The sequence below is a fragment of the Camarhynchus parvulus genome, chromosome 3 (assembly GCF_901933205.1).
Source record: "Camarhynchus parvulus chromosome 3, STF_HiC, whole genome shotgun sequence".
NCBI classification, from domain to species: Eukaryota; Metazoa; Chordata; class Aves; order Passeriformes; family Thraupidae; genus Camarhynchus; species Camarhynchus parvulus.
In genome coordinates, this window is record NC_044573.1 from 82,956,121 (window position 1) to 82,981,710 (window position 25,590).

A 25,590-nucleotide genomic window follows, 5' to 3' on the forward strand; every position below is an offset into this window, starting at 1 on the left:
CACCGGGGGGGGTTCCCTAGTTTGGGGGGTCATACCCGAGGGGTTCCCCAGGGGGTCACACCGGGGTCACACCGGAGGGTTTCCCTAGGTTGGGGGGGTCACATTGGGGGGCGGTTCCCTAGGTTGGGGAGGTCATACCGGGGGGTTCCCCAGGGGGTCACACCGCGGGGTTCCCTGGGGGGGGGTCACACCGGGTGGGTTCCGTAGGTTGGGGGGTCATACCGGAGGCGGTACCCTAGGGGTGACACCGGGGTCACACCGGGAGGGGTTCCTCAGGAGGCCCCGGGGGCCCCGCTCCGGGGGCCCCGTCCCGCGCGCGCGCCACACGCCCCGCCCCCGCCGACCAAAACATTGGCACGTGCGGCCCTCGGGCGCCTGTCACGTGACGCGGCCGGCTCGCGCCGGGGCGGAGACTGCCCCTCCCCGCTGCGCCAATGGCGGCGCGCGCTGCCGGGTAGCAACAAGCGCGGCGGGCGGCGGCCAATCAGCGCCGGGCGGGGGCGTGGCCAGCGCGGCCCATGGTACTTCCGGCAACAGCTCCGGGCCCGGGTCGAGCGCCGGGCGGGGTGCGGCGGGGACGGCGGGAGCGGCACTGGCACTGGCACTGGCACTGGCACTGGCACTGGCACTGGCACTGGCAGCGGCAGCGGCACTGGCAGCGGCACCGGCAGCGGCACCGGCACCGGCAGGTGAGCGGGACCCGGCCCGGCAGCGGGGTCGGGATGGGGATAATGCCTGTGGGGCCGTGTGCGTGAGCTCCGTCGGCCCGCGGGGTTGGGGCTGAGCGTGGGCGGTTGTGGCTTGAGGGGTTTGGGGTTGGCTCTTAAGGGCGTGCGGAGCTGAAGGAGTGTGGGACAAGATGTTAAAGGTCAGGGTGGGTAGATGGGACTGGGACTGGGGCCAGGGACGGGCAGCACTGAGGGGGCTGGAGGGGGCTGTATGGGCCCTGTCTGGGCGATTGGAGTGTTGGGGTGTCGTCAGGCTGTGTGAGGATGGGAGCCAGCGTGGTTTCACCAGGGGCACATCCTACCTCGCAGGTCTGGTGGCTTTCTCCGGTGGGATTTCAGTGTTGGTAGCTGAGGCCATACGGGGTCACACCGTGACTGGTGTGATTTGCCTGAACTTGTGGAAAGCATTTGACACTGTCCCACACAAATTCCTTGTCTCTGAACTGGACAGACGTGAATTGGACAGACAGACCGCTGGGTAGATAAGGAGCTGGCTGCATGGTTGTCCCCAAAGAGTTGCAGTCAACAGCTCTGTGTCCAAGTGGAGATGAGTGACAAGTGACATTCTTGAGGATTGGGACTGGGCCTGTTTAACATCTTTGTTAGGGACATGGACAGTGGGATTGAGTGTATCCTCTGCAAGTTTGTGGAAGGTACCAAATTGTGTAGTGTAGTCAACAAGCTGGAGAGAAGGGATGCCATCCAGAGGGACCTTGGCAGGACAGAAACGAGCATGTGCAAACCTCCTGAAATTCAGCAAGGCCAAGTGCTAGGTCCTGCAACTGGGTCATGGCAGTCCCCAGCACAGGTACAGGATGGGTGGAGCATGGACTGAAAGCAGCTTTGAGGAGAAGGACTCAGGGCTGTTGATTGCCAGGGAGCTCAACATGAGTCAGCAATGTGCACTGGCAGCCCAGAAAGCCAGAGGTGTTCTGGGGTACACCAAAATAAGTGTGCAAGGGAGGTGATTCTGCCCCTCTGCTCTGCTCTCCTCTCCTCATACACCACCTGCAGCATGGTGTCCAGCTCTGGGATTCTCACCATAGGAAGAATGTGCTGGAGATAGTCTGGAGGAGGGATGGAGCACCTATGAGCACTGGCTGAGAGAATTTGGATTGTTTAGCCAGGTGAAGAGAAGGCTTTGGGGAGACCATTAGAGCAGTCTTCCAGTCCTTTAAAGGAGGGCTACAAGAGAGCTGGAGAAGCACTTTTTACAAGGGCCTGTAGTGACTGAACAAGGCAGAATGGCCCCAAACTGAGAGAAGGTAGGCTTAGGTTAAGTCTTAGGGAAAAGTTCTTTACTGTGAGAGTGATGAGACGCTGGCACAGGTTGCCCAGAGCAGTGGTGGGTGTCCCATTCTTTTTGGTGTTCAAGGTCAGGTTGGATGGGGCTCTGAGCAACTGGTTTAGTGGAAGGTGGCACCCAGATTGGAACTAGGTGATCCTTAAGGTCCCCTCCAACCCAAACCCTTCTGTGATAGAGACCAGTATGAGGGGAGTACTAAACAACTTCTTGTGGTTCATATTATTCCTCGGAAGCAGTAAAAGGATTGGAAAAGCAGGTAGGCATGAATGAAGTTTGTTGCAACTGGGGAATGGATGATGTAAATTTTGGAAAAGGTTCTTGTTAGAAGCAGAGGAAAGCTGAGTTATTAGTAGGAAGAGGACTTTAGTCAATCCTGAGGCCTAAGCAATACACTTTGTTTTGCATACTATGCAGATTTTTAAATAAAGAAAAACCCAGCTGGCTCACTCAGACTGTATTTCTTCTGGCTTTTTATCCTCTTCTAACAAGTGTATTGGGCAAATGCTGGTCAAGATTGCAAATTTTTAAATAACTTCATAGTGATGTTTACTGATGGGGCCTAATATTTTTTCAAGTTGAAGAAATATTAGAAAATGCATGTTTGTGAGGACCAAAGCTGTTCCTGTTCTGTATTAACATGTGTTTTGAATATGATAATGCTATCTTCCCTCTGTAGCTTGCGTGTGAAATCTCTTGTTAAACTAAGGAGCAATATGTTTGTGTGATGAATGGGAAGAAGAGAGAAAAAGCTGACAAGGTTATAGTCTTCAAAGTGTAGAAAACTGCCTTGTTCAAATTCTCAATGTGTCAGAAGTGAATCTCACTTTTGAAAAATGGTAGCAGAACACTGTTTATATACCTATGATGACCTGTGTCTATTTGTAGGAATTTCTGGAGACATGTCACAATGGACTTTGTTGCAGTCTCCTTTTGTCCTGGTGTCTGCTTAATGGGCTGGCATGGGAATTGGACTCAAAAACAACATAAAAAGATTTTTGGGAATGTTAAAATTCCTTTCCCAAAACATCACTACACATTGTACCATAAACTCAGTGTTTGTAAGGATTAGAAAAAACGAAAGGAGCAACATTGATTTTGTGAGCTGTCAATCTCTTTAAAGCCATTTATTAGTCACTTATGAAAATCAGTAATCTGCTTGATCATGACAGAGCAGATTACACGTGATATAATTGATATAATTTTCTCTTTTTGGTATCACTCTGTTCATGGGCTAGGATATTTTTCCTTGTTCTCCAAAGAACAAGGAAATCTAATGATCTTGATCTAATAAAATGCTGAAAGACAAGAAGAATGTTATTAGAGAATAAAAACATCTACTTAAACCACTGAATCTGTTTCTTTAAAGAATGATCTACAGAGAACTTTTCTCAAGGTATTTTCTTTTTAAGGCTAAAGAGAAAACTGAAATAATGACAGGAAGATTTGACACTTTTTAAATAAATAATAGACAAATAATCTCTTCTTGCTGCTTATAGAGAAACCATGCCATTTCTGGGCCAAGACTGGAGATCCCCTGGATGGAGATGGGTTAAAACAGAAGATGGATGGAAAAGATGTGAAACCTTTAGTCATGCACTTGAGGATGGGAATAATCAGCTGAATGATATCAGCCACACAGTGTAAGTTTAAAAAAAAAAAAGTGATTCTACATGAATTAATAGCAGGTGGGAAGGCAAAATTGACTTAATTTCCATTCAGATTGCAACTGTTTGTGGTAGCTGATGTCATCTGTATACAAATGCAATCATGTGTTTTGTGAGTTAGGCAGGCAGGAGACCCCTGTGGAGACTGTCTTTTGTCACTGCTTTGTGAGTTGCTTGTTTGAGGCAGCCAGATCCCTTCTTAGCCTATATGTCTTTCAAAGTAATTAAACAATAAATACTTTAAAAAAACCCCAACGAAAACCCTGCCCCCCAGTGCCTGTTTGAGTACTATTTAAAGGTAAAAGTGATACTTGTAAATTGCAATTGAACCTGGAAGTGAATGCAGGCTTTCTGCTGAGTGGGTGTTGGATTAGTTTGTGGCAGCCATAAAAAGCCTTTGCTCCAAATATACAATCAGTGGTAGCTTAGTGCTCATTCTCTAACACAATAGATGACTGTATGTGCTCCTGTAGGACAGGTGAGAAAGAGATCAGGTAGATAAAGTGATACTTGTGGCAAATGGCCACAGGCTGGTGTGATATAAATCATTCTGTCAAAACAAACTTCTCCACAAAGAAGCAATTCTCAGGGGTAGGATTCTTGGTCATAAATTCCAGCATAATGTGCTCATAATGAGGAAAGGGAACATTTGGTGTTTTGTTGTTAGTCCAGTAAACGATAACTCATCTGCTTTAGAGAGGGATTTACTGGGAAGCTAGGATTTGCTGTAGTCACACACCTGTATTTTCTAAATTTGTAAAGCAATCCTCAAGGGACTTATCAAGCAGTGAAGCATTATTATTAAGCTTAACCTACTGTTCCCTTCATGCCTTTCTTCCTTTTGTGTTAATCTGTCACTGATCTCATTTGGGCTTCTTTATCCACACAGTCTGGCCACTGTGGATACAAAACTGTCTGGAAGAATGTTCAGTAAGCCTCCAACATAAAAGTTGCCTTAAATACCTTTGAAAAAAGTATTTAGTAAAGTAAGGGAAATCTAAGTACTTAGCAATCGTGCAAATTGCTTCAAAAATAAATATCATGTAGGTTGCTTAGTTAATACTGTTTGATAAGTATGAAAGGAATTATCAGTCTTTGTGAATACCATTAAGACTTCTGCTCATAATTGTGTGTGTGTATAAACGTATATATGTGTCTTTTCCCCAAAGAGCAAGGTGAGGTATTTTTATGGCTTCTTTGAGCAAAAATACTGAATTTTTTTTCTTTTTTTTTCCTTAGTCTTGGAAGACCCTAGAATTGAGCTCTTCTGGAGCCAAAAACTGTACTTCTGTCTATTCAATTAAAAATGTATGTTGTTCAAACTCAGACTAGAGAATTCAAGTTGGTATGTCTTGGCATTGTAGCACTACTTTGGAGTAATTTTGCTACACTTTTAACATTGGATCTCTGATTATAACTTGAACTTTTTATATGCCAGTTAAGTTCTGCCACTAAACTGCAATTAATGTCTATTTGCACAACATTATGAAACAATTTAGAGTGGAAATGACCTCTGAGCATCATCTAGATGAAACACGTGCTTAAAGTAAGGCTAGCTGAGGTTGGGTTCTGCAGGGCCTTGCCCAGTTCAACCTTGTGCTTTTCCAAGAATTGAAGTTCTTTTCTGGGTTCCTGTTCTAAGTTCTGTTACTGTCAATGTTATTTTGTTGTTGTTGTTGTGCTGTCCTATGTTGTATCATTTCTCCCTGCCCTTCTCATTTCAGTAGGAATTTCTCTTATCGCAGGTTGTGTCCATTACCACTTAACTTACTACTGCCCACCTTCTCTAGCCTTACAGTCTCACTCCATCTTGTATGTAGCCTCATGTTAAAAACTGACAGCAATTAGATTTCCCTCCACCACCAGCTCCTAGAACTGAGCCAAGATCATTTCTCTACCCTTTTGCACCATGTACTCCAGTGGCTTGGTGACTCCCCACTGGAGTTGTTCCAGTATGACAAAGTTTTCACTCTTTTGGGGGGCCCCAAACTAGACACAGTGCTCCAGATGAGTACTCCTGCCAAATAAAGATGGATGTTTGCTTCTTTCAGTCTGCAGGATACACTTTCCATAGCTCAATCCAGGGTGCAGTTGGCCTAACACAACACAAGGGCACACTGCTGACCTGTTTTCAGCTACTTATCCTCCAGACTCCTGGCTCCTTTCCTGTAAAACTGCTTCCTATCCAGTCTGTACCCAGCATATACCCAGGCTTGGGCTTCTTCTGTGTGATGGGCAGGGCTTCACATTGTGGTACAGCAGTGTAAGATGTGCTGCTGGCTGGATCTCTGTACCATCTTATGCTATTTGGAAATAATTATGGTGTATATTGGAGAAAACTCAGCTTAGGAGATTTGTTAACATGATGTAGCACTAAAGAAAAACAAAACTTGATGAAGTGCTTCCTTGTAGAAGAAACCTATAGTAAACAGTACAAAATTACTTATTTGTCTCTCTTTAAGCTGCCCTATGAACAGGGATGATGGTGTATGTCAATCTGCCAATCTAGCAGGGTTTTGTTCATTTATATATATCCATTGTAAGAAATAATCCTTTTCAGTAAAATATTCTGTAAGAATCTCTTCTGAAGATAGTACTTTAATATTGTATTTAAGGGAGCAGTTATAGCAGTTTTCCTTTGTAAAGAAATAAATTCAAGCTATGGAGTTGAATGAAACCCTTTCTAGTTTTGCTTCTATTCTCTTCTGTGAGAGAAAGTGCCAAACATTGTCCTTTACCCATTAAAAATACTTTCTCTTCAGAAATTATGAAGATCTAGTCACAAACAGATTCAGAAATAAACCGTAAAGACACATAAGTTACTTAAATTGAAGAATGTGTTCTTATTAAAATAGAACTTCATACTTTGCTTGATTAGTCATCCAGTGCTTTGGTGAATCCAGCTGCTGAATTAGTAAAATTGGTGGACCTAATGGTAACCATGCTTGAACAAATATAATCACTGTTGCAGAAGCAGTTTTAATTATTTGGCATAATGCTTGAATAATTGCACTTTGGATCTTTTATGGAAACTAAGATTGAAAAAAAACCAATGAGACCATCACTTCAGTAGGTCTTAGTTATTTGCCTAAGAGTGCCTTGCGTTCAAGGTACATAGTAGCTGGAAATGTGACTTGGGCTGTGTGCATTCAAGCTCTGTGGTGTGGATGCTGGCCATGAGTGCCTGTAAATTGAAGCAAAGACACTTCCAGTGCTGTGACACTGTGTCCTTGAAGTGTTGTGATGGAGAGAAGCTTAGTAGGGGTGGAACTGCCTTACAGAATTGTATGCAAGTATCTTTCATTAGCCTGCAACTTAGGAGTAAAGCTGTCTTATGTGTTCCTTTTGGGGTAGAAGGAAGAGAATTAGACTAATAAGATTTTCACGATGGTGATATTTACCTTTTTATGTGTTAGATTCATATGAACAACTTGGGCTAGCAAGGTAGTAATTTCAGTCTGCGGTGTCTCTTGTCTAATTCTGTGAGACACAGTGTTCACATGAGTGATTTTGCCACTGGATTGAAGTCCTTTGGTTTGAATCTGTTAACAGATAACATTACAATATATTTGTCAAATGACAAAATCATTTGTTGCATGCACTTAGCTCGGGATTTTCCGTGGTCAAGCTGTTAGAGTCGCTTCTAAAATAATGTGTCTCTGTAAATAATTGCATGAGTTGAGGGGCCACATGAAAAGAAGCAAGGGGATGAGGGAAAATAGTTGGAGCTCAGATAGCCCTGTCACATTTTCCATAATTTTAAGTGTCATACCCAAGAGGTAATTTAAATACTGCTATGAAATTACTTTTTTTGGAAAAACTGAAATTGTTGCACGATCTAAGATATTACAGTTCTAAGGACACCAGGTACTTTGCTTTTAAAAGCTTTAGAATAATTTTTTATGAAGTGTGTCATCAAGACAAGAGAGTAAGAATAGCTGTAAATTGGCAGTATTATGTATGTATTTAAATCCTGCCAGGTGCACTCAAATGTCATGTGCAGTATTATAATAAAACCACTAAATTAAGGCTTCTGTTTCACCATATGGCACGTGCAGCACTTGATTTGGTTTCTTGTATCTTAGCTTGGTGTTTGAGGGGGCAGGGGTTGCTTTTGGAACAGTAGAGCAGCTTCATTACTTGTCAAGCAGCTCTGCAGATTTCTGGAAGGAGTGCTAGCAGTCACTGGGAAACTCTGTCCTTCTGTCCCATTCTTCTGGTGTCTGTGGGACCCTTGCTTTCATTCATTGCTTTCAGACTAAAGGTTTGTCAAGAAGAGTGGTGTTGTTTACAGATCAGGGGAAGACTATGTGAAGTGGGACAGAACATGATGAAATAAAGCCTCATATCAGAAGATCCTCAGAGGTAACAGTACAATTTGTCTTTTCTCTAAAGAGACTTGAGGAATTCCAGGAATGTCACAGGCAAATTTGAATGCTAGATAAAGGTGTTTAAAATAAGTCATCATTTTCACAATTCCTTACATTTATTGATTCCTGAAGCTGCCTTAGTTATTTATATGATGCTTGGGAAGTGTATCTTATGAGGTGTCAGGAGTAGGATTCAAATCACTTCAGGTATGTTACTGGCCTAAATTCCTTTCTAGGGACACTTGGATCCAGGAACAAAAGAAGGAATCTTTCCATATTAACCTTCCTTTTCCAAGCAGGCCTTCAGGAATGTGGCCTCCCACCCTCTCCCATTGCTTGCCCTGGGTCAAGGGGCATGACAGAGTTTCTGTGCTGCTTGGATTATGGTGCAGAGTATTAGGATCTATCTTCCTAGTCTTGTATCTGTTGTTAGGATGGTAGAACTCTGGGAGCTTTGGGCTCAGTTTGTGGTTCTGTAGCAACTCTTCAGATTCTGTCATAACTTCTCACATGAAGTGGTGATGCAGCCAATATGCTAAATCGTAATTAAATTAATTTTAGTGAGTTTAGAGATTTCCTGTATGATAGCTTTGGGGGGAAAAACCCACAAAAACAAACTGCTGGATTGGAATGTTACATAATCAAATAACTTGTGTTGATGTTTTGTTTTTGTCTCTTGCTGGTTTCTTCCCTCTGAACTCTTTTGCTGTTTGACCAGATGTGATATTTGGCACTGTTCTATGGAATATTTAAGGTGTTGAGTCTTTATCCTCTGCTTTAAAAATATTAAAGACTGAACTAATGCCATCACATTGTATTGAGCACTATCTGAATGCAGATGTTAGGTTTAAATCCTGAAAAAAAAAGCTAAGATGAAACTTTCTTTTTCTAAATCTTCTCAACTTGTGTATCTTTAAGCTGAGCTAGCATGTACTGATTAGAACAATTCAGAAACCAAAAAAATTTTACAGTGTTGTTTAACAGATGGTTCAAACCTGAAAATTTTAACTCTGTAAGCTAGTAGCAATAGACTAAAATAATTTGATCTTTGTCACTTTAATGCCAAGGTACAGGTTACTTTTCAAAAAACTTCTGTCCTTCAGTTTACAGTATTCAGTTGTTTTAATCTGAAGTTCAAACTGGCAGTGATAAAAAACAATTTAGATTAAAAATAGTAACACATGTGAGGAGTTTCAACTTTGTTACCAAAGAGCAGTAATGTAGAAACAAATAAGTCTTCCAGTTAAACTTCATTGCCATGTATCTTTCATTATTCTTCTTATCTGTGCAAGACCGTGGCCTTCATATGAAGTATCTTCCTTCTCAGTGCTAGAAAAGAGAACACCCATTCTTATCTTTGTTGCTGGTCCTTGTAGTTATCTGCAAAAATGGAATGAAAATTTCATGAGTTGTGTAGATTTTCTGTAGCACAGACAGTTTTAAATGCATATGCATTTTAGAAATGTTAGCTTATTAAAAAAGATTTTCAATAATTTATATGTGTATTTTTAATATTTGCACTATGTGTTTGATATAAACGAGCATTTGGTGTAGTCCTCAGTGCTGGGTTACATAGTCACCTGTCAGAAGTGACATAGGTAGAGTTGAGTCTTTCTGGCAGTGACAGACCACTTGGCTCTTGATGCTGTACAAATCATTGGTGAAACAGTGCCGTGACACCTGTAGTATGTGCAGAGTTGTGAATCAAAAGTGTCTTAAAAGGACTTTCTTTGCCCTAAAGGTGACAGTAGTAAGAGAGATGTGTTCATTGCTGGCTTTCTGCCTGTGCAAGGATGCGCAATAATTCTTCACACTTTTTACCTGTGTGCAGTTAAGGCTTGGTCCACTTCAAAAAATGGATTTTTGTAACCAGAGCTTTGCAGAGTTGTCCAGCTAGTACTATCTCCTTAGCAGTCCTTCTTGAATGTCAGTAATGCTTTTCAAGGTTCCTCTTAGGAAGATACTTTCACGTATTAATCACTTTGGCATAAAATTCAGCCCCTCTCAGAAGAAAAGAAGACAGCTTCTCTCCAGATACATGTTGCTATAGACAATGAGGTAGAGGATCTTAATTAAGAACATGATTTCTTTTTTTTTCAGCTGGTAGAATTTAATGCAGAAAATTGTAAGATATATGCATCTTAAATATTTGATTACTGCTATTCTAATTAGATGTTTTTATTTCAGTATCATAACTGGAGATGATGAGAATGAAGAAGTGTACAATACTGAAGACTGTGAGTTTGCAGCCAAGAAAAGGAAAAAAGATCATTTTAGGAATAACACAGACTCTCAATGTAAGGCTGGGGTTTTTCATTTGTTTTAGAAGACCATGTGGGTTCAGAGAAATGTTATTATAGTCATGTTATACTCACCTGTAGAGTAGCCTTCCAAATTGTGCCTATTTCTCTCTTGGCAACAAATTCTGGTGTCAGAATGATATGTCTTAACTGAAACTGTGTTATTGATAATTTATTGTGTTGGATTTTTTTTCAAAGATCCAAAGGTAATTCATTTAAGAATAGTAATTGCTGAGTATTAGGTGTCTTCTGATACTAACCACTGTTATGTTTTGTGGACTAGTTTTAGATTAAATTCTTCTGGATGCTTACGGGAACTTCTGTTTCTCAAACCAGATGGTTTACTTTGTTTATTTCAAGTTCTAATTAGTCAACAAACTCCAGAATCAGTTCATAAATAAATATATTTTGTCATAATAATCATATCTCTTGATAAGGACTTTATCAGTACTGAACTTCTTGGAGACAAGTCCCCATTAAAAAATTAGGATATGAAAGCCATTTTATCAGTTCTCATTTGTAAAGGATTGCTGGTACTTTGGACTGCAAATGTCTATGACAGCAAGTAAATTACTGAAGCAGAGAATTTGGTAGAGTAGGTAAAAAAGGTAAGCAGCTACTTGGCATTTCTAATGCTTTGATCTTGAAATGATCTGTTACTTGTATATCCCCAAAACTGTTAGAGAGATGGTGTTGCAGAAAGCTGCAAGCTTCTCCAGGCTTGTCTGAATTTAAGGTATTTCAGAAGATTCAAGGGGCTCTATGTCTCATTTGACAACATGCAAGACTTGTAAAAGCTGAAGGTCAGCCTGATTGCCTTTATTTGTTTTGTATCCTTGCCTTCCCTGCAGTCCTCTGCAGTTAGTTAGAACCAAGTCAATATAGAGCAGGCACCTGTACAGAAGAAAATGGATTAGAGGGGTGGAGTGGTCAGGAACTAAAGTGTTGTCTATATCTGCTGTACTTTCAAATGCTAAGGAGCCTGTTGTATAAAAAAATAAGGTCAGGAGTTATGTAGGACCACTGTCATGTAAATGATTGGTCGCAGCTGACAAAAGTTGTCATTCATCTGCCAATTGTGTACCAGCTCTTGTGGTTTTAAAAAAACATTTATATAACTTTTCTATTATTTTCATGAAGTCCATATCGTGTGACAATTTTTAGTTATTTTTTCCATCATTTATAAACTTCCTTCTATTAAAACTGTTCTGCTATCTTATGAAGCATTTTATTGAAAGTTGTATGTTTAGTTGAGTTTCTGGAAGGCGTTAACTAATGCAGAAGCCTAAAATTATTATATTTTAATTTTATTTTAGGTTTTTATCGTGAAAAGTGGATTTATGTTCATAAAGAAAGCACCAAGGAAGTAAGTCTGTGTGGTGTGGGTCAATTCCTACAATCTTTGTGGTTCTTAATTGACAGACAGTATATTGAAAAAAGTATTTTTGCCACATGGTCTCAGGGGCTATACTTAACTCTCTTCATTGGCAGCACTGGACACCTGCACATGGTGAGGCAAAAGCAGCTGGCAAAGTGACTTCTTGGTAGGTCTTTGTGGCACAGATGTGGGAACTTGCAAGGATAGAAATACAGTTCTTCACTGCTTATCCAAGCCCATCCATCTTTCTGCTGTCTCTTTGGACTAAAATTGAAAGCATTTGCAAAACTAGATAAATATCTCCAGAGATAGCAGGCAGCCGCCTGATATTTTGGGATCTTGAATTTGAATGGAAGTAAGTAAAACATCAGTTTCAAATTTTACAAAGAGGATCATTATTTTCAACAAAGTCCACATGCTTTCAGTTTGGGATATAAACTGTATCATGAAACTGTAAAGGGAATATGAAATCTCTCGGAGTGACCTCTTGGAAAGTTAAAAGACGTCCATTGTATGTAGATATTAAATTGTCTTGAAGTGTGAGTTTCATTCCTGTGCTGATTGCCATGGCTGTCTGGGATGTGTGGAATTGGAACACCAGTAAGGAGGTTTTACATCCACGTGGTAATGCCAGACAGGAGAGGGGGAAGGAGGTGAGGCTGATGGACTGTAGTCATGCAGGCAGAAGTAGCTTTGCATTTTAGAGCTGAGAGTGACAATACAGAGTTTTTTACTCAGGAAGGGCATGCTGTGGAGGAGAGCTTACATAAAAGGACGTACTGCAAGACTTTGCAGACCTTATCGACCAGTGACCCAGAGACTGCCTGTCTACATCTGAAGGGTACTTTAAAGCTTTTCACCAGATTCACAGCCCTCTTTCTGCTTTATTTTCTAGATTGAGTTACTTGGATTGGTCTGCAAAAGTCTCAAGCATGCTTTTTCCCTTTGTGCTGTCTTAAATTAGGGTGAGAAGGAGCAGGGGGACAGCCAACTGTCACCAGTCATTGTGGTGCTTTGAATCATGAGATTAAGCTGAGGTTTCAAAAGTACATTGAGGCCAAAATACAAATAGCCTAAAATCATGCATTGGTCTTCTTCATAACCCTTATATAAAGGGATTAATTTTTCCCCTACTTGTACAGAAGTTGGTGCACTGTGACATGTGAGTATTTGCTTCTGTTCCTTTTCCATTCAGAGAGCAGACAAAATATTTTGGTTACCTTCTAATATTTGACCATTCATCTTTCAGGTTTATTTGGGTTTTTAGTATAAAAAAACAAACCAGGGATGGTTAGAATTAAGCACTTATCTTTCAAGTAATTATTTGTATAAATTTAAAAGCTTAGAGTAGTAGGTTGAAAAAGTAGCAAGTAATAAGAATACATGAACCAAAAAATCCAGAGCAGCAATTTAAGCTAATCTAAAACGTAATTTGGAGGTTCTAGTTTTTCTTACAGGTTATAATCTTTCTTGATTTTGAAATAATGGTCTCACAACTAGGAAGCATTTCTTCCCAAGCTGGATACTGTTTTTTAGGGTAAAATGACAAGATAGGGAGGTCTTGATAAGAAATATGTGAAACATGCTATGGGAGAGCATTGGAATTAAAGAAAACCAAAACAAGTGTGGCAGAAAATAAATTGGAGATGTTTTTTGAATAATTTTGTCATGATGGTACACTGGGAAGGGTAGAGCTATAGTTTCATAGCAGTCTGTTCAGGGAAATGTCTCTTATGTTAATGTTTTAAGCATGACCTGATGATAACTGTTTAGCCAGAGAACAGCCACAAATATTTCAACAATTTCAAAAATTTCAACAAAAGTTTTGCTGACTGTATTGCTATTAGCTAAGCAAGGTGTGCATATTGAGAAGTATGCAGCATGCTTGGGTCTGAGGTGCATCAGCTGTATGAGCAAGCAGTGCAATCCTGAATTTGGTCATTAACCAACACGCAGTAATTATCGCCACTCTGCAGTGAATTCTTAACTGCCCCATCCTGCTGGGGTACATGCATGGTATGTGTTCACTGGGTCACAAAAAGGAACATTATTTGTACTTCAAAACTTGTCAACATCCCATAATTTACCAAGGAAGTCTGTCTAGGAATGAACTTTAAATTATTTATCTTCCTCCTTCCCTGGGCTAATAAAACCATAATAGCACACTGCTCTTCAAGACTCTTTTACCAGTCAGGGATTTTCCTAGCCTCTGTATATTTGGTCCTGGGCTCCAGTGTGGTTTTGTGGCTCTAAATGTACTGAGTTTACATAATCCCATGTCATTTTGGGCTGCTTCTTCCACCTTAAATTGTTCTCAACAGCCTCTGAAACTTCCATTTTCACATTAGGATGCAGAGAAGCAAGGAAAATGTACTTGCTTTTGCTCTCAGTGCTTAAAAAAATGTGCCTAAGCTCCCAGCACCTGGAAAATAAATTCTAGATGTTGAGACCATTTTTTCTTCTGATCCCAGAAGCAACTCGCTGTGTTCTCACCCTCAAGTGTGAATCAGATAATTCTCATAATTGTAGGCTCAGACAGCTGTAGAAGCAAGCCCTTCCTTGTGCAGGGCAAACGGGGACTGTGATAGCCATGAGGGAGTGCCAGCATTGTGAGAGTGGAGTAGATTCCCAGGGAAATCAAATACCAGTGGTGCCAGATTACACATTTAGTATGAATTGAAAGACCTTGCCTACCTACCTGATAGTTACAAATAACCTATCTTGTTTAATTTAATTTCTTGTAGAACAAATAACTCTTCAGTCCAGATGCACTGTATTTCCAGGGAGTGTGGTATCCATTAGCATCAGCTGCATGTCAGAATGCTTTTCTGAATGCTTTGCTCAATTTTGTCTTTGTTTCCTTCCATTTAAAGTGTGTTTTTCCCTTTCTCAGAGACATGGCTATTGCACCTTGGGAGAAGCCTTTAACCGCTTGGACTTTTCGAGTGCAATTCAGGACATCAGGAGGTTCAATTATGTGGTCAAAGTAAGCTCTTTATTTTATATGTATATTATAAAAATGCACTTGCTGGTCTGCCTGTTTGTACAAAAGGAATATTTTTGCACTAACAGATTATGATTTGTAATTGTATAAATATCCTGATCATATGTAATTTATAATGCAAGTAGCAACTTCAAACTGAGCAAATTTTCTCTGCTGAAAACTCATTATATGGCTGTCTGAAAGCCTTTAGTTTGAGGAGGATGGTGGTGGCCAGTGTGCTGTGTTATTTAAAAGGAAACTTCAATGGTGGTTTCAGTTGTAGTTCATCAGTCTGGGTAATGAACTCTCTTTAAAGGTAAAATAATTTCTATACAACCAAAAATAGTAAAGTGTTTTTAATCTTAAATATACATTGCTGCATCTCAAATATGTTTCAAATAACAATTTCCAGAAGAATACTTGATGTATAAGTATTCTGCTATTTCTGTATCTTCTGTAACTTCTTACCAGTCCTGTGATTCATTGCAAGTTTTTTTAATCAAGGACACGATATCTATACATTTATCTTTGTTAATGTTCCTTATAACTTTAGACTAGAGCCTTAATTACCTAAATGCCTCACCAGCTGCCCACTTGGGAATGCCTGTTTTGGGGATACTGATCTCTTTCTAGCCCCAGGTTTATTTTATTATCTAACTTGAGGTGGTAAAGTACTTGTCCCAGCTCCTAGAGAACCTCAGAATCTGAGTCATATCAGGACTAGAGTGACTGTTCAGTGGTGGGGCTGTTCACAAATATTGTATTTCTTGGAATGTATCCTGAACTTGAAAAGACACAAAAATTAAATAAACATACCAGGAGAACACCCTTACCACTAGCCTGTGGACTGTTTGTAGAGAAAACACATTCTACCCATCCCTGTGACGATGAGGCAATGTGTTATAATTTCAGAAAAACAAAAGATGTGGAAATAAATCAAAAAGGATTTGCTTCCAGGCTAGTGGTTAGGGTACTTGCCTGGTTTGTTCCCCTTGCAGGGTTTGAGGTTTTTTGGTATATGTATGTATTGTGGTTTAGAACATTACTTTCTAATGCTGTTTTGGGAGCAGAATCAAGAGTCTTGATCCTTCCCAAGACTTTTCAGCCTTGAACAGTAGGAAGAAGAAAAACCAAAGCACTTAAAAAAGGTGATTTGATATAAATGGTGTCAACTTTGGGTGTCTCACTTGAATAGCAAGGAGGTAAAAGGAATGCAGATTGAGAATTTTGCATTTGTTTTAGATGCTGCAGTGCCTAAACTGGGTTGCTCAAAAAGTTGATCAAGTCAAAGTCCAGCATAAGCACATTGACCAGTTTTTCTTCTGTTGACCAAGAAATATAAAAAGCTGGTTTAGTCAGCCAGGCTTAAGATCAGTGAGGAAGGAGCAGTACTTTAAAATTCAGAAATTTGGCCTTGCAATCCAAACCATTATTCTGCTAATAGCAAACCGTAAGAAATCTAAGTGAATTTAAAATAGTAGATAGACTTTCAAAGTCCTTTAAATGCTTTAGAATTTATTTGGAATTTTTAAATTTAGAATTTACAAATAAAAATCTTTCCTCATGTCTTGTATCAGTTCCCCTGAGGTGGTGGCTGTTTGTTGATAGCAAGGTATAACTCAAGAATACTATTTTTAAAGACCAAACCCTACTCTAGCTCTCCTTTGATCCCAGACCATCAAGATAATTCTCCAACTAACTAAAAAGATGTAATTCATTATTAAAAGTTAATATTGATGTCTGTCCAGGACTCTCTTAGGATGAGCAGTGAGGAGAAAGTAGGATCAGTTAGGGTTTTTGTATTTGTTGGTGCTGTAGTGTATTGATAACTTTGTAGCTGTTCAATTCTGATATGCTGAATTTGTTATGGGTGGATTTTGTCCCAATGTTTCTGAGTAAACAGAGATCCATTCAAATTACAATCTCTAGTAGACAGCATAAACCATGGCTCTGCATGTATCAGTGTGTGAGATCCTAGTACTCTGCTACTTTGCTACAATTGTCTTAATCCTTACATATTAACTTTCACTGAAATTGGAATCTTCATTACAATCAATCAGGGGGAATTTGTTTCTTTAATTTCATCTTTAGACTGAGCAATGTAACTGATTTTTTTTTAATTAATCAAGAGAAATATACCTACTTGCTTGAACTGGCAGACTGCCAGAGGCCTCTAGGTATGTTCTCAATTATTAATCAAGCTAATAGGCTTTGAAAAAGCCAACAAAGAGATCCTGGTATCTATTTATACAGTTTTTGAGATTAGATTGCTTGTATTTAAATACATCAGGACAATTATTTCTTTCTTTCATAGCACATAGTATTTTGTCAGAGATCGTGCAGAGGAGCCAGAAGTAACATTATTAAATCAGGGACAGAACAGGTGTATTCTTTCTTTCTTCCAAGGAAAACTATTGTGGAGTGAAGTGTCAAGTTGGTGTTTTAGAAATGAAGATACAATATAATTTTTGGCAAGCTTAGTCTTTTTCAACCTCTGTGCCAACACTTGGTGCTACCTTGCACCAGAACACTCTGTAGGAATGCTGTTTTCTGCTCCATGCTTTTCCTTTCCACTGTGTTGAGAACACTTGTTCTGAGCTCATAAAGTGCAAATTGCAAAGCCCAGTGCCACACCTCTAAACATTGCAATGGCGTCACAACATCAAAGTCTCTCATAATAAGAGACAATTTTTTGTTGAAGAGCTGATGGTTCTTATCAGCTACAAAACTTAATCTGAAATGTAAATGCAAATATGCCAGAATGGAGCAAGGGCTGCCTCTAGTAGCTATAGCTTGGCATTCATGTGAGGCAAGAACTTAAGCTGTTGTGATTGTTTTGCCCTAAACCATTGCCACCATTTTTGTCACTTTTTTTGCTCACAGTGGTTTCAGAGACAGATGTGTGGACAGCTAGGAGATTCTTACTATAATACTTTCTCTAAAGTTACTGATATGGTTTGTACACCGCTCATTATTAGATAGCTGTGGTTTATTCTACCAGGGACCTGAATGTAGGTCTAATATAGAAATTGGGTTTGCCTAGTTTAGGCAAAATAGGGTATTTCCTCTCCATGAGTAGAAAGTAGTGCACTAAATCCATCACACTTCAGTTTGACCAGTATGATGCTTTCACTCAGAAGCTGTAATTCTGGTAGCTGGCATCAGTTCAGAGTGATGTTCCTGGCCACCAGATCTGTCAGAGACTGCAGGACCCAACTACATCCAAGTTCATATTTGTATTTGTGAGCCCCCAAAACAGACTCTCTGTTGCTTCACTACAGCTCATAAAGTATGTCATGTGCTTTGCCAGAGATAAGCATTTGTACAGTATTTTGAAAATGTGCATCCTTCAGAAATTGTTCATGGGATGCCAGTAGGAATGCTTAAAGCTTTCCACATGTCTTACTTTGTCTTATGAAATCTGTAGTTACATTTTTACAAAATGCCAATGCAGGCTGTTGTAGGTGAGTGTATGCACTAAATGTGCATTTAAAACCATCCTTTACTTCTGTCATTCTTCTGACTCTTAATTCTTCGTCATAGCTTTTGCAGTTAATTGCAAAATCCCAGTTAACTTCACTGAGTGGTGCAGCACAGAAGAACTACTTTAACATTTTGGACAAAATTGTGCAGAAGGGTAAGACCTAAAGATTCATAACCTAACTGTTCAGATTTAATTGGTGTAACTAAATTATCAGCTGATTTTTTTTGTTGTTGTTAGTCTTATTGCCATTTTTACATTGTAAGGCATAGTAATAGCTTTCTTAATTATGCCAGGTTTCATACTTCCCATCTCATGATGGCAGTAAGTTATTTTCTCTTAGTTATTGAATAAAGTCTATTGAAAGAGGTTGGTGGAATTGTGACATGTAGATTCTATTCAAAAACTATTGGTTACTGTTAAATTATACTCTTCACAAAATGCAGAAGCTTTTAGGTTAATAAAATTTTTGGGTTTCAGTTTGCATGATGTACTGAGACTCAAAAAACATACATTTTGATTATTTTAAGAAAAAGCCATTACATTATATTGATTTTTTTTTTCTGGTAACCACACTAAATGGAGATGTTATACTGTGTGCTTTGAACTAAACAAATTGGATTTATGCCTACCTGTTTAGCATTAAGCTTATTAAATGCATAGCATGAATTTTTGCATCAAATTTACCTGTGAAATTGTTAATTATTGATCTTGCATCTAAGGAACAGCACCAATGAATGTCATGGTGGGAATTAGGGCAGTTACTTGTACACAAACAATTGAGTTGTAATTAATTCATCTAAAAAAGGAGTGTTGATTAGCTTGAGCTATTAGCTTGATTAACTCTGTGTCAACCAAAATTGTGTTTGGTTTGATTTGTTTTCCAGTTATGGAAGACCAATATAATCCACGATTGATCAAAGATCTTCTGCAGGATCTGAGTTCTACTCTTTGTATACTGATTAGGGGAGTAGGAAAATCTGTGTTGGTAGGCAACATCAATATTTGGATTTGCCGATTAGAAACTATCCTTCTGTGGCAACAACAATTAAAAAATCTTCAGATGAACAAGGTACATTATTAAATCATGTTAATTAATATTTGGGGGAGTGGAATTATGTTGAATATTGCATGAGGATTTGTAAGTGAACGAAGTTTCAAACACATTTTAAACAGTTTTACTTGTTTTGTTCTATGAAGAAGTAATGTGAAATTAACTCATTGGCATCAACTTAATTTTCTAATGTTTTATTAGCTTTTCTCTGCTGAAAACTGCTCCAGTGTCTGTACCGCTGCTTTGTAGTAGAGATGTATAGATAGAATAGGTTTTCCCACTCAAGTTTTAAAAAAATTGTCTCTAGTTTGTCAGATAGACATGGGGGAAAAGCCCCAATTTTTAGTTCCAAAATAAATTTTGTACAACTGAAGAAATAAAAATCTAAAAGACATTTTGGAGGTGTATCAGCTCAAGTAGCAATTTTACAGATTTATTCATTAGCACAGTTGCTTTTGTAAAAAAAAAAGATAATGACTTCAGCATCTGGATTCTCCTCATGCAACTGTGTTCAAAGCATGTGGTATGCACTGTTCCAGGGCTTTATGGTGGAAACTTCTGATGATAAGCAGACAACTTTTTTAATCTGACTGGGTTACTCCTGGAAGAAATCCTGTAAGATATTGCTCACTATAAAGTCATACAAGTGTTTTATCTATTGGCTTCCAGCTATGAAATTTTGAAATTGTCCTTTCTGTGTGAGCTGGTTATCTGAATAAACCAGCTACTTTTGGAATAGAAAGGAGAACTGAGAAACCTGGTCTCAGCAGTTTCCATGCACCAGGAAACCACAGCACAGACACTTCTGAGACAGTGCAGCTACTGCTGTGCTTGTTCCCTTCCAGTGTCACACTTCCCTTGGAGCTGTTTTACACTGGCTGAAGATTCCATGAGGAATCTTGCATATGTAGTGCTCACATAGTCATTCCTCAGAGGAGGTATGCTGCTGCTCCAGCAGTGCTTGGACCAGATGACTCCATGGAAAGTCTGGTCTCTAAGCAAGGTGAATGGCTGGGAAGGAAGCAGACAGAAATGTGAGCCCATGGGTGCAGGGCTGCTGTGCTGCCACCACCTTGTGACAGGGCAGCTCTGCTCCCTGGGGCTGGCAGCTGCCCCTGCTCCCTCCCTGCCAGCTGGGACACGGCCTCCAGCCTGCTGGGCCTCTGCCACCTGCCACTGTGGGCTCCAGCTGTAGTCCTGTAGGAGCTGTGCTGCTGCTTACCCCACTGCAGCTCACAGAGGTGTATAGTCTTAATGAAAGTGTTCTCAGTGCTCTCATCTGTTACCTCTGCAGGTCTTCTCGTTTATAAATGAGGGGGAACTTTCCCTAGACTTCAGAAAATATCCCACTCTCTTCTGCCTCTAACTTCCAAAATGCTTTCATTTTGTATCTCTGGTCTTCAGTCCTGTATTCTGTATTCTATTCTGTACTCTAGTTGGCTTAAGGCAAGTTGATATGTGTTTTGTTTGTTAATAAAAATTGAGACACTATAGTGATTCAACAAGTTAGAAATAATCGGTTCATGCCTTTCTTATAGTTAAGGCTTTAGCCCACTATAGATGGAATTGACTAGATTATAGTTTTCAAGACTGCATAATATTATTTTGAGACAACAGAATTGCTTCAAAAATTATTTGAAATTTAAATAATGGATTAAGGATATGTTTATTTTAACAGTAGGAAAGCTATGAATTATAAAGCTTACAGTTTGTTGCTTCTTCTGTGCATTAATTTAAATTTTCAACAGCAGTTAGAGAATAATTGTAGGCAAGCATTAACCATAGATTTTACTCAATGATTTGAAAAAACTAAACTAAGACCTAAGATACCTCTAAAGTAAAGAATCTTATTTGAACTTTATACTGTCATGTTTTTATAGCTAAAAGTCTTCAACTCTTATTTCCAGCAAGTCAACAATGGACTTACACTTAGCGATCTCCCTCTCCATATGCTGAATAACATCTTATACAGGTTCTCTGATGGCTGGGACATTATTACTCTGGGTCAAGTGACCCCAACTTTGTACATGCTTAGTGAAGACAGACAGTTGTGGAAAAAACTCTGCCAGTACCATTTTGCAGAAAAGCAGGTAATAAACTCAGATATTTGTATAAATTTTTCTTTTTTGATATCATATAGTAATAATGGAGCATGAACCTGCCCTTTTTGAGATATAAGTGTATCATTGTGCCATAATCATGAGTATTGTCTGTATTTGGGGCTTGATTCCTCCTAAATGTTCAATTCAGTATGTCTGTGAGTTTAGGGTAACTACTGGGCTGTTTCCTTGCATTATTTTTGAAAGTGAATGCATTATTTTTGAAAGTGAATGCATTATTTTTGAAAGTGAATGCAAGGAAACAGCCCAGTAGTTATCTTAAACTCACAGACATACTGAATGCAATATTTAGGAGGAATCAAGCCCCAAACACAGAGAATATTCAGGATTACTGCACAATGAAGGCAGGATGGGCTTTTTAAAAAACTGCCTAGCCAGTGTTGTAGAGGAAACCTCTAAAGCGTTCTGAAATAGAGCTTGCTTTACCGACTAAGGTAGGCAGACATGTTCCTCCAACTTTTAAACTACATGAAAATTCTGGAGACGCCAACTTGAATCTTTGCTAAGAAGATAAGAACAAATGCTTTGAAATTAATAAAAGAAAGAGAAGCAGTAGTTTCCTGTCACTTCCTCATAAAGAGCATTAAATTAATCTAGGAATGACTCCAGAACTGTCTTCATTTTCTAACGTTAATAAATGCTGGGAAAAAAACAGACTAGGTGAAAATAAACCTAAGAAAGTAGAAGGTACCTCCTCAGAGCTGGAGGAAGAACTTCTGAAATCTAGTACATTCTGTACTGGAGGAAGCCAAAGTGCCCCTTCTTAAATCTGGCAGGATGAAGTTGCTTGGTGACTACCAGATTAAGTATTATCGTAATGGGGAAGACAGACCTGAAGCTTGATTAACTTATGCACCATTGACCCAAATAAGATTTTTTTTTTTGTGTGAGATGAAAGGTTTTAGAATTAACTGTGGGAAAAAATAGACAGAAGCAAACTGAAGACCCATCTTCAGAAGCAGCCTAGAAGAATTCAAGGTGAAGTTACAAGGACAACAAATTTAAACTTGTGTAGCAGTTGAGTGGATTTTGAGGGTAGATGAGGTAAGCTCTATTGAACAGTGACAAAACTGGTTAGAGAGGAACTTCTTATACTAGGGTTATGCAGGGAGAAAGATGCTGAAGGGTTTCAGTGTAATTAGCTGTCCCTGTGCCCCATGAAGTACTCTTGTACAGTGTTTCCAGTGTGTTCCTGAATGTTCACATTCAATTTCTTACTAAGTTATTATTTAATGATATTCCCATATCAAATTCTGCTTCTTCTCCTTAAAATTGTACTGGCTTAATAAGCCACAGAATCACATGAGGTTGGTGTTTTCTGTCCCCTGCAGTGTGTTTGTTGAGCCATTGAAACAACCATTAAAACATAATTGATATCTGAAGAGCATTTTTGGAAAAAAAAATGAGAGCCATTATGAGACAAAATAAAGTGTAGCTGAAATCCGAAAGGCATTTCTATTCTCTCCCCATTCAGGAATTGTCTTCTGAATGAAGTAGGCCTTCAATGTATTAGCATTACTCCACACTGAGTGGAACAGAGGTCTTTTATAATACATACTTAATAAACCTTGTCTGTCTCTCAAGCTGGGGAGGAATAGCTGTTGTGCAGCAGCTAATCTTTACATGCAGATTAAGTCCTCAAGAAGTACATCAAACACTAATTGTTGCTATCCTTCTAGAAAGATCATGACCAAATGTGAAAAATAAACATGTATATGCTTTTAAAAATAAAGAGCTTTATTTAAATTCATAATGCTTTAACAGAAAACTGCCCTCTGTAATGCACAATCATGTTTTTAAATCTCATTTCTGAGTGGTTTGGGTTTTTCAAAGGATAAAATTAAGTGCTTACAGCTCTAAATACTGTTTTGTTAAATGCTTCTTGACTATAATTAGAATAATTTTGAGACAGTAGAATTAAGTCAGCTGTGTATGGCCTAGTTTTTCTTGGCAAATATGCACTCTCCTATTTTTAGTCTTTGCCTTCCATCTTTTTTTGTGGCCAGATCTCTGTCACTGCTTTGCAGAGATGTATGATATCATAATATTGACTTCAAAGAATTCTAGTTACAAAACTTCAGTTTGACTACCTTCCCCCCACCTTCCCATGTCCTTTGCCTGAATTGACTACAACGATTTTAAGGGAAGATACTAATTTTATGTCTAGTTTTGTAGGCATTTGATTCCATCAGAGAAAGGTCACATTGACTGGAAGCTGATGTACTTTGCACTTCAGAAATATTACCCAATAAAGGAACAGTACGGGGACACCTTGCATTTCTGTCGACACTGTAGTATTCTGTTTTGGAAGGTAAGAGCTTTGGAACAGATAATCAGAAGTAAGTTCAAACAGCTACTGGTGATTATCTGCAAGGAAAAATATTACAGTCATCTTATCAGTTTTCTCATGTGAAAGGTGATTGGATAATATCTAACTTCAAAATAATATATAAAACTTCCGTATAAAATCTCTGTTAAATTCTAAAGTTGTTCTTAATCTTGCCTTCTTATTTCTTGGTATCTGATAACCTCAATACTTAGAATTGCAATGAAAAGTGCCATGTGGAAAGAGTTACTCTGTCAAATCTTATTAATTTGATCTTATGGAAAGTTGTGAGGGACTAGTCTGAAGTTAGTGTTTTTAACGATGCCATGGTAATCAATACATGTCTAATGAGAAATAATTACTACGTGTTTTCCTACCACATTGGTGTAGAGCTCTGTATTTTTATATTTTTGCTTCTGTCCCATAATAAGCTTGGAGGAATGTTTAAAACTTCATCCAGAGTGTGTTTTATCCTGGTTTTGAGGTTTGCCATGAAGCATGTGTTGTCTTACAGGATGGTTTTAGTTTCAGTAGGGCATTCTCTTCTTTAATGTGTGTTATTACCTAATCCTGCTTTTGCTCTGTGTTGCACTGTAACAGAGCATTCTAGTTAGTGAGACTTCCTTAATTTTACAGCTGAAAGATCAGATATGGGTAGTGTCAAGTGGACAGCAAAGAGCAAGAAATGTTTGAGAAATCTTGGAAAATACTCATATTACTCATATTCTAATTAACATAAATTAGTTGCTCTTGTGTCATCTTTCTGTGATTTTTATGAGAAGTTGTATGTCAGTGTGAGGCTTTTAAATTTTCCTTCAAAAAACCTAGGCTGTTTAACAGGATAAGCTAAATCCTGCTAGAAATAGCATGTTCCTTAATGATGTGATCTTGAAGTTGAGTATCTTTGATATCATGGGAGTCCTTCCAGGTAGTAGTGTTTAGCAAAATGAATAATAGGAAAGCAGGTAGCCAGAATTGGCTTCTACTGTGAAAAGTCTGGGCATTTTCTGAAGGATCTGTGTCAAGAATGACTAAGAACTTTCATTACAGTGGAATGAGTCTTTAGCATGTAGCTGAATATGTAGGGTAAATCCTCCCTCTGAAAGGGAAAATTTCAAATGTAAGTACACAGGTTTATTTAGATGGGCATTTGTGGTATCAGATTTCTCTGGATTGTCTGCCTTCACTGTGTAGAGTTAATGCTTTCCACACTAAATATCTCTCATTTTGATCTTGGTATAATTGAAAAGTACAAGTCTCTAATATTAGGAATTACTTTGAATGTGTTTGGAATTAAATGTTTAATTTTGGAGATGGGGGGACAGTAAGAGGCAGTGAACCTGTGCAGGTTGCAGTAGTATTCCAGTAGTAGGTTATAGCAGTCCAGGTGACAAGACACATGTTCCAATGTGCTGCTGGAATAATAGGGTTCATTTTGGACTTTTAAATCCTTTGAAACACAGCACTGGAAGTTCTTAAGGTACTTTGGACTGATGAGCAGTACCTTCTAGATCACCATTCCAGTGCTGCCTCATCCTGGAGATTTGGGTGGGTCTTGTAGTGACAGTGCAGTTATAGATTGGTTGTGTGCTTCTGCACGAAAATATTGGAGCAGGTGTTTGGGATCAGCTGTTTGAACAAGAGCACAGTCAGCAGGTTGAGGAAAGCCATTATCCCTTTTCCTGCAGCACTCATTAGACCATCTGGGATGCTGCAGCCTTGAGGCCCCCAGCACAAGGGAGATACTGATAAGCTGGGTGAAGTTCAGGTGAGGGTCATATAATCAGGGAGCTGGAGGACTGGCCATGTGAGGAGTGGTGGAGAAGACTGCTTCAAGGGGACATAAGAGCCTGCCATGAGGACAGCCAAGCAAGGGAACA

At 39.2% G+C, this 25,590-nt stretch overlaps 1 protein-coding gene across 3 annotated transcripts in view; it reads left to right on the forward strand.

Annotated features, from left to right (window-relative positions):
- The first annotated feature begins 648 nt into the window (after nucleotides 1-648).
- Nucleotides 649-25,590, forward strand: part of FBXO25 (F-box protein 25) — a 30,942-nt gene continuing 6,000 nt past the window's right edge. For 2 of the 3 annotated variants that reach the window (XM_030946087.1, XM_030946088.1), the window contains exons 1-9: nucleotides 649-689; nucleotides 3,531-3,674; nucleotides 10,256-10,365; nucleotides 11,685-11,734; nucleotides 14,640-14,732; nucleotides 18,273-18,366; nucleotides 19,098-19,282; nucleotides 21,172-21,354; nucleotides 23,552-23,695. In XM_030946087.1, the coding sequence (XP_030801947.1) occupies nucleotides 3,538-3,674; nucleotides 10,256-10,365; nucleotides 11,685-11,734; nucleotides 14,640-14,732; nucleotides 18,273-18,366; nucleotides 19,098-19,282; nucleotides 21,172-21,354; nucleotides 23,552-23,695 (996 nt within the window). In that variant the 5' untranslated portion in view covers nucleotides 649-689; nucleotides 3,531-3,537. Of the gene's footprint in view, nucleotides 690-3,530; nucleotides 3,675-10,255; nucleotides 10,366-11,684; nucleotides 11,735-14,639; nucleotides 14,733-18,272; nucleotides 18,367-19,097; nucleotides 19,283-21,171; nucleotides 21,355-23,551; nucleotides 23,696-25,590 lie in introns of those variants that run through there. The other variant, XM_030946089.1, reaches the window with a different exon arrangement.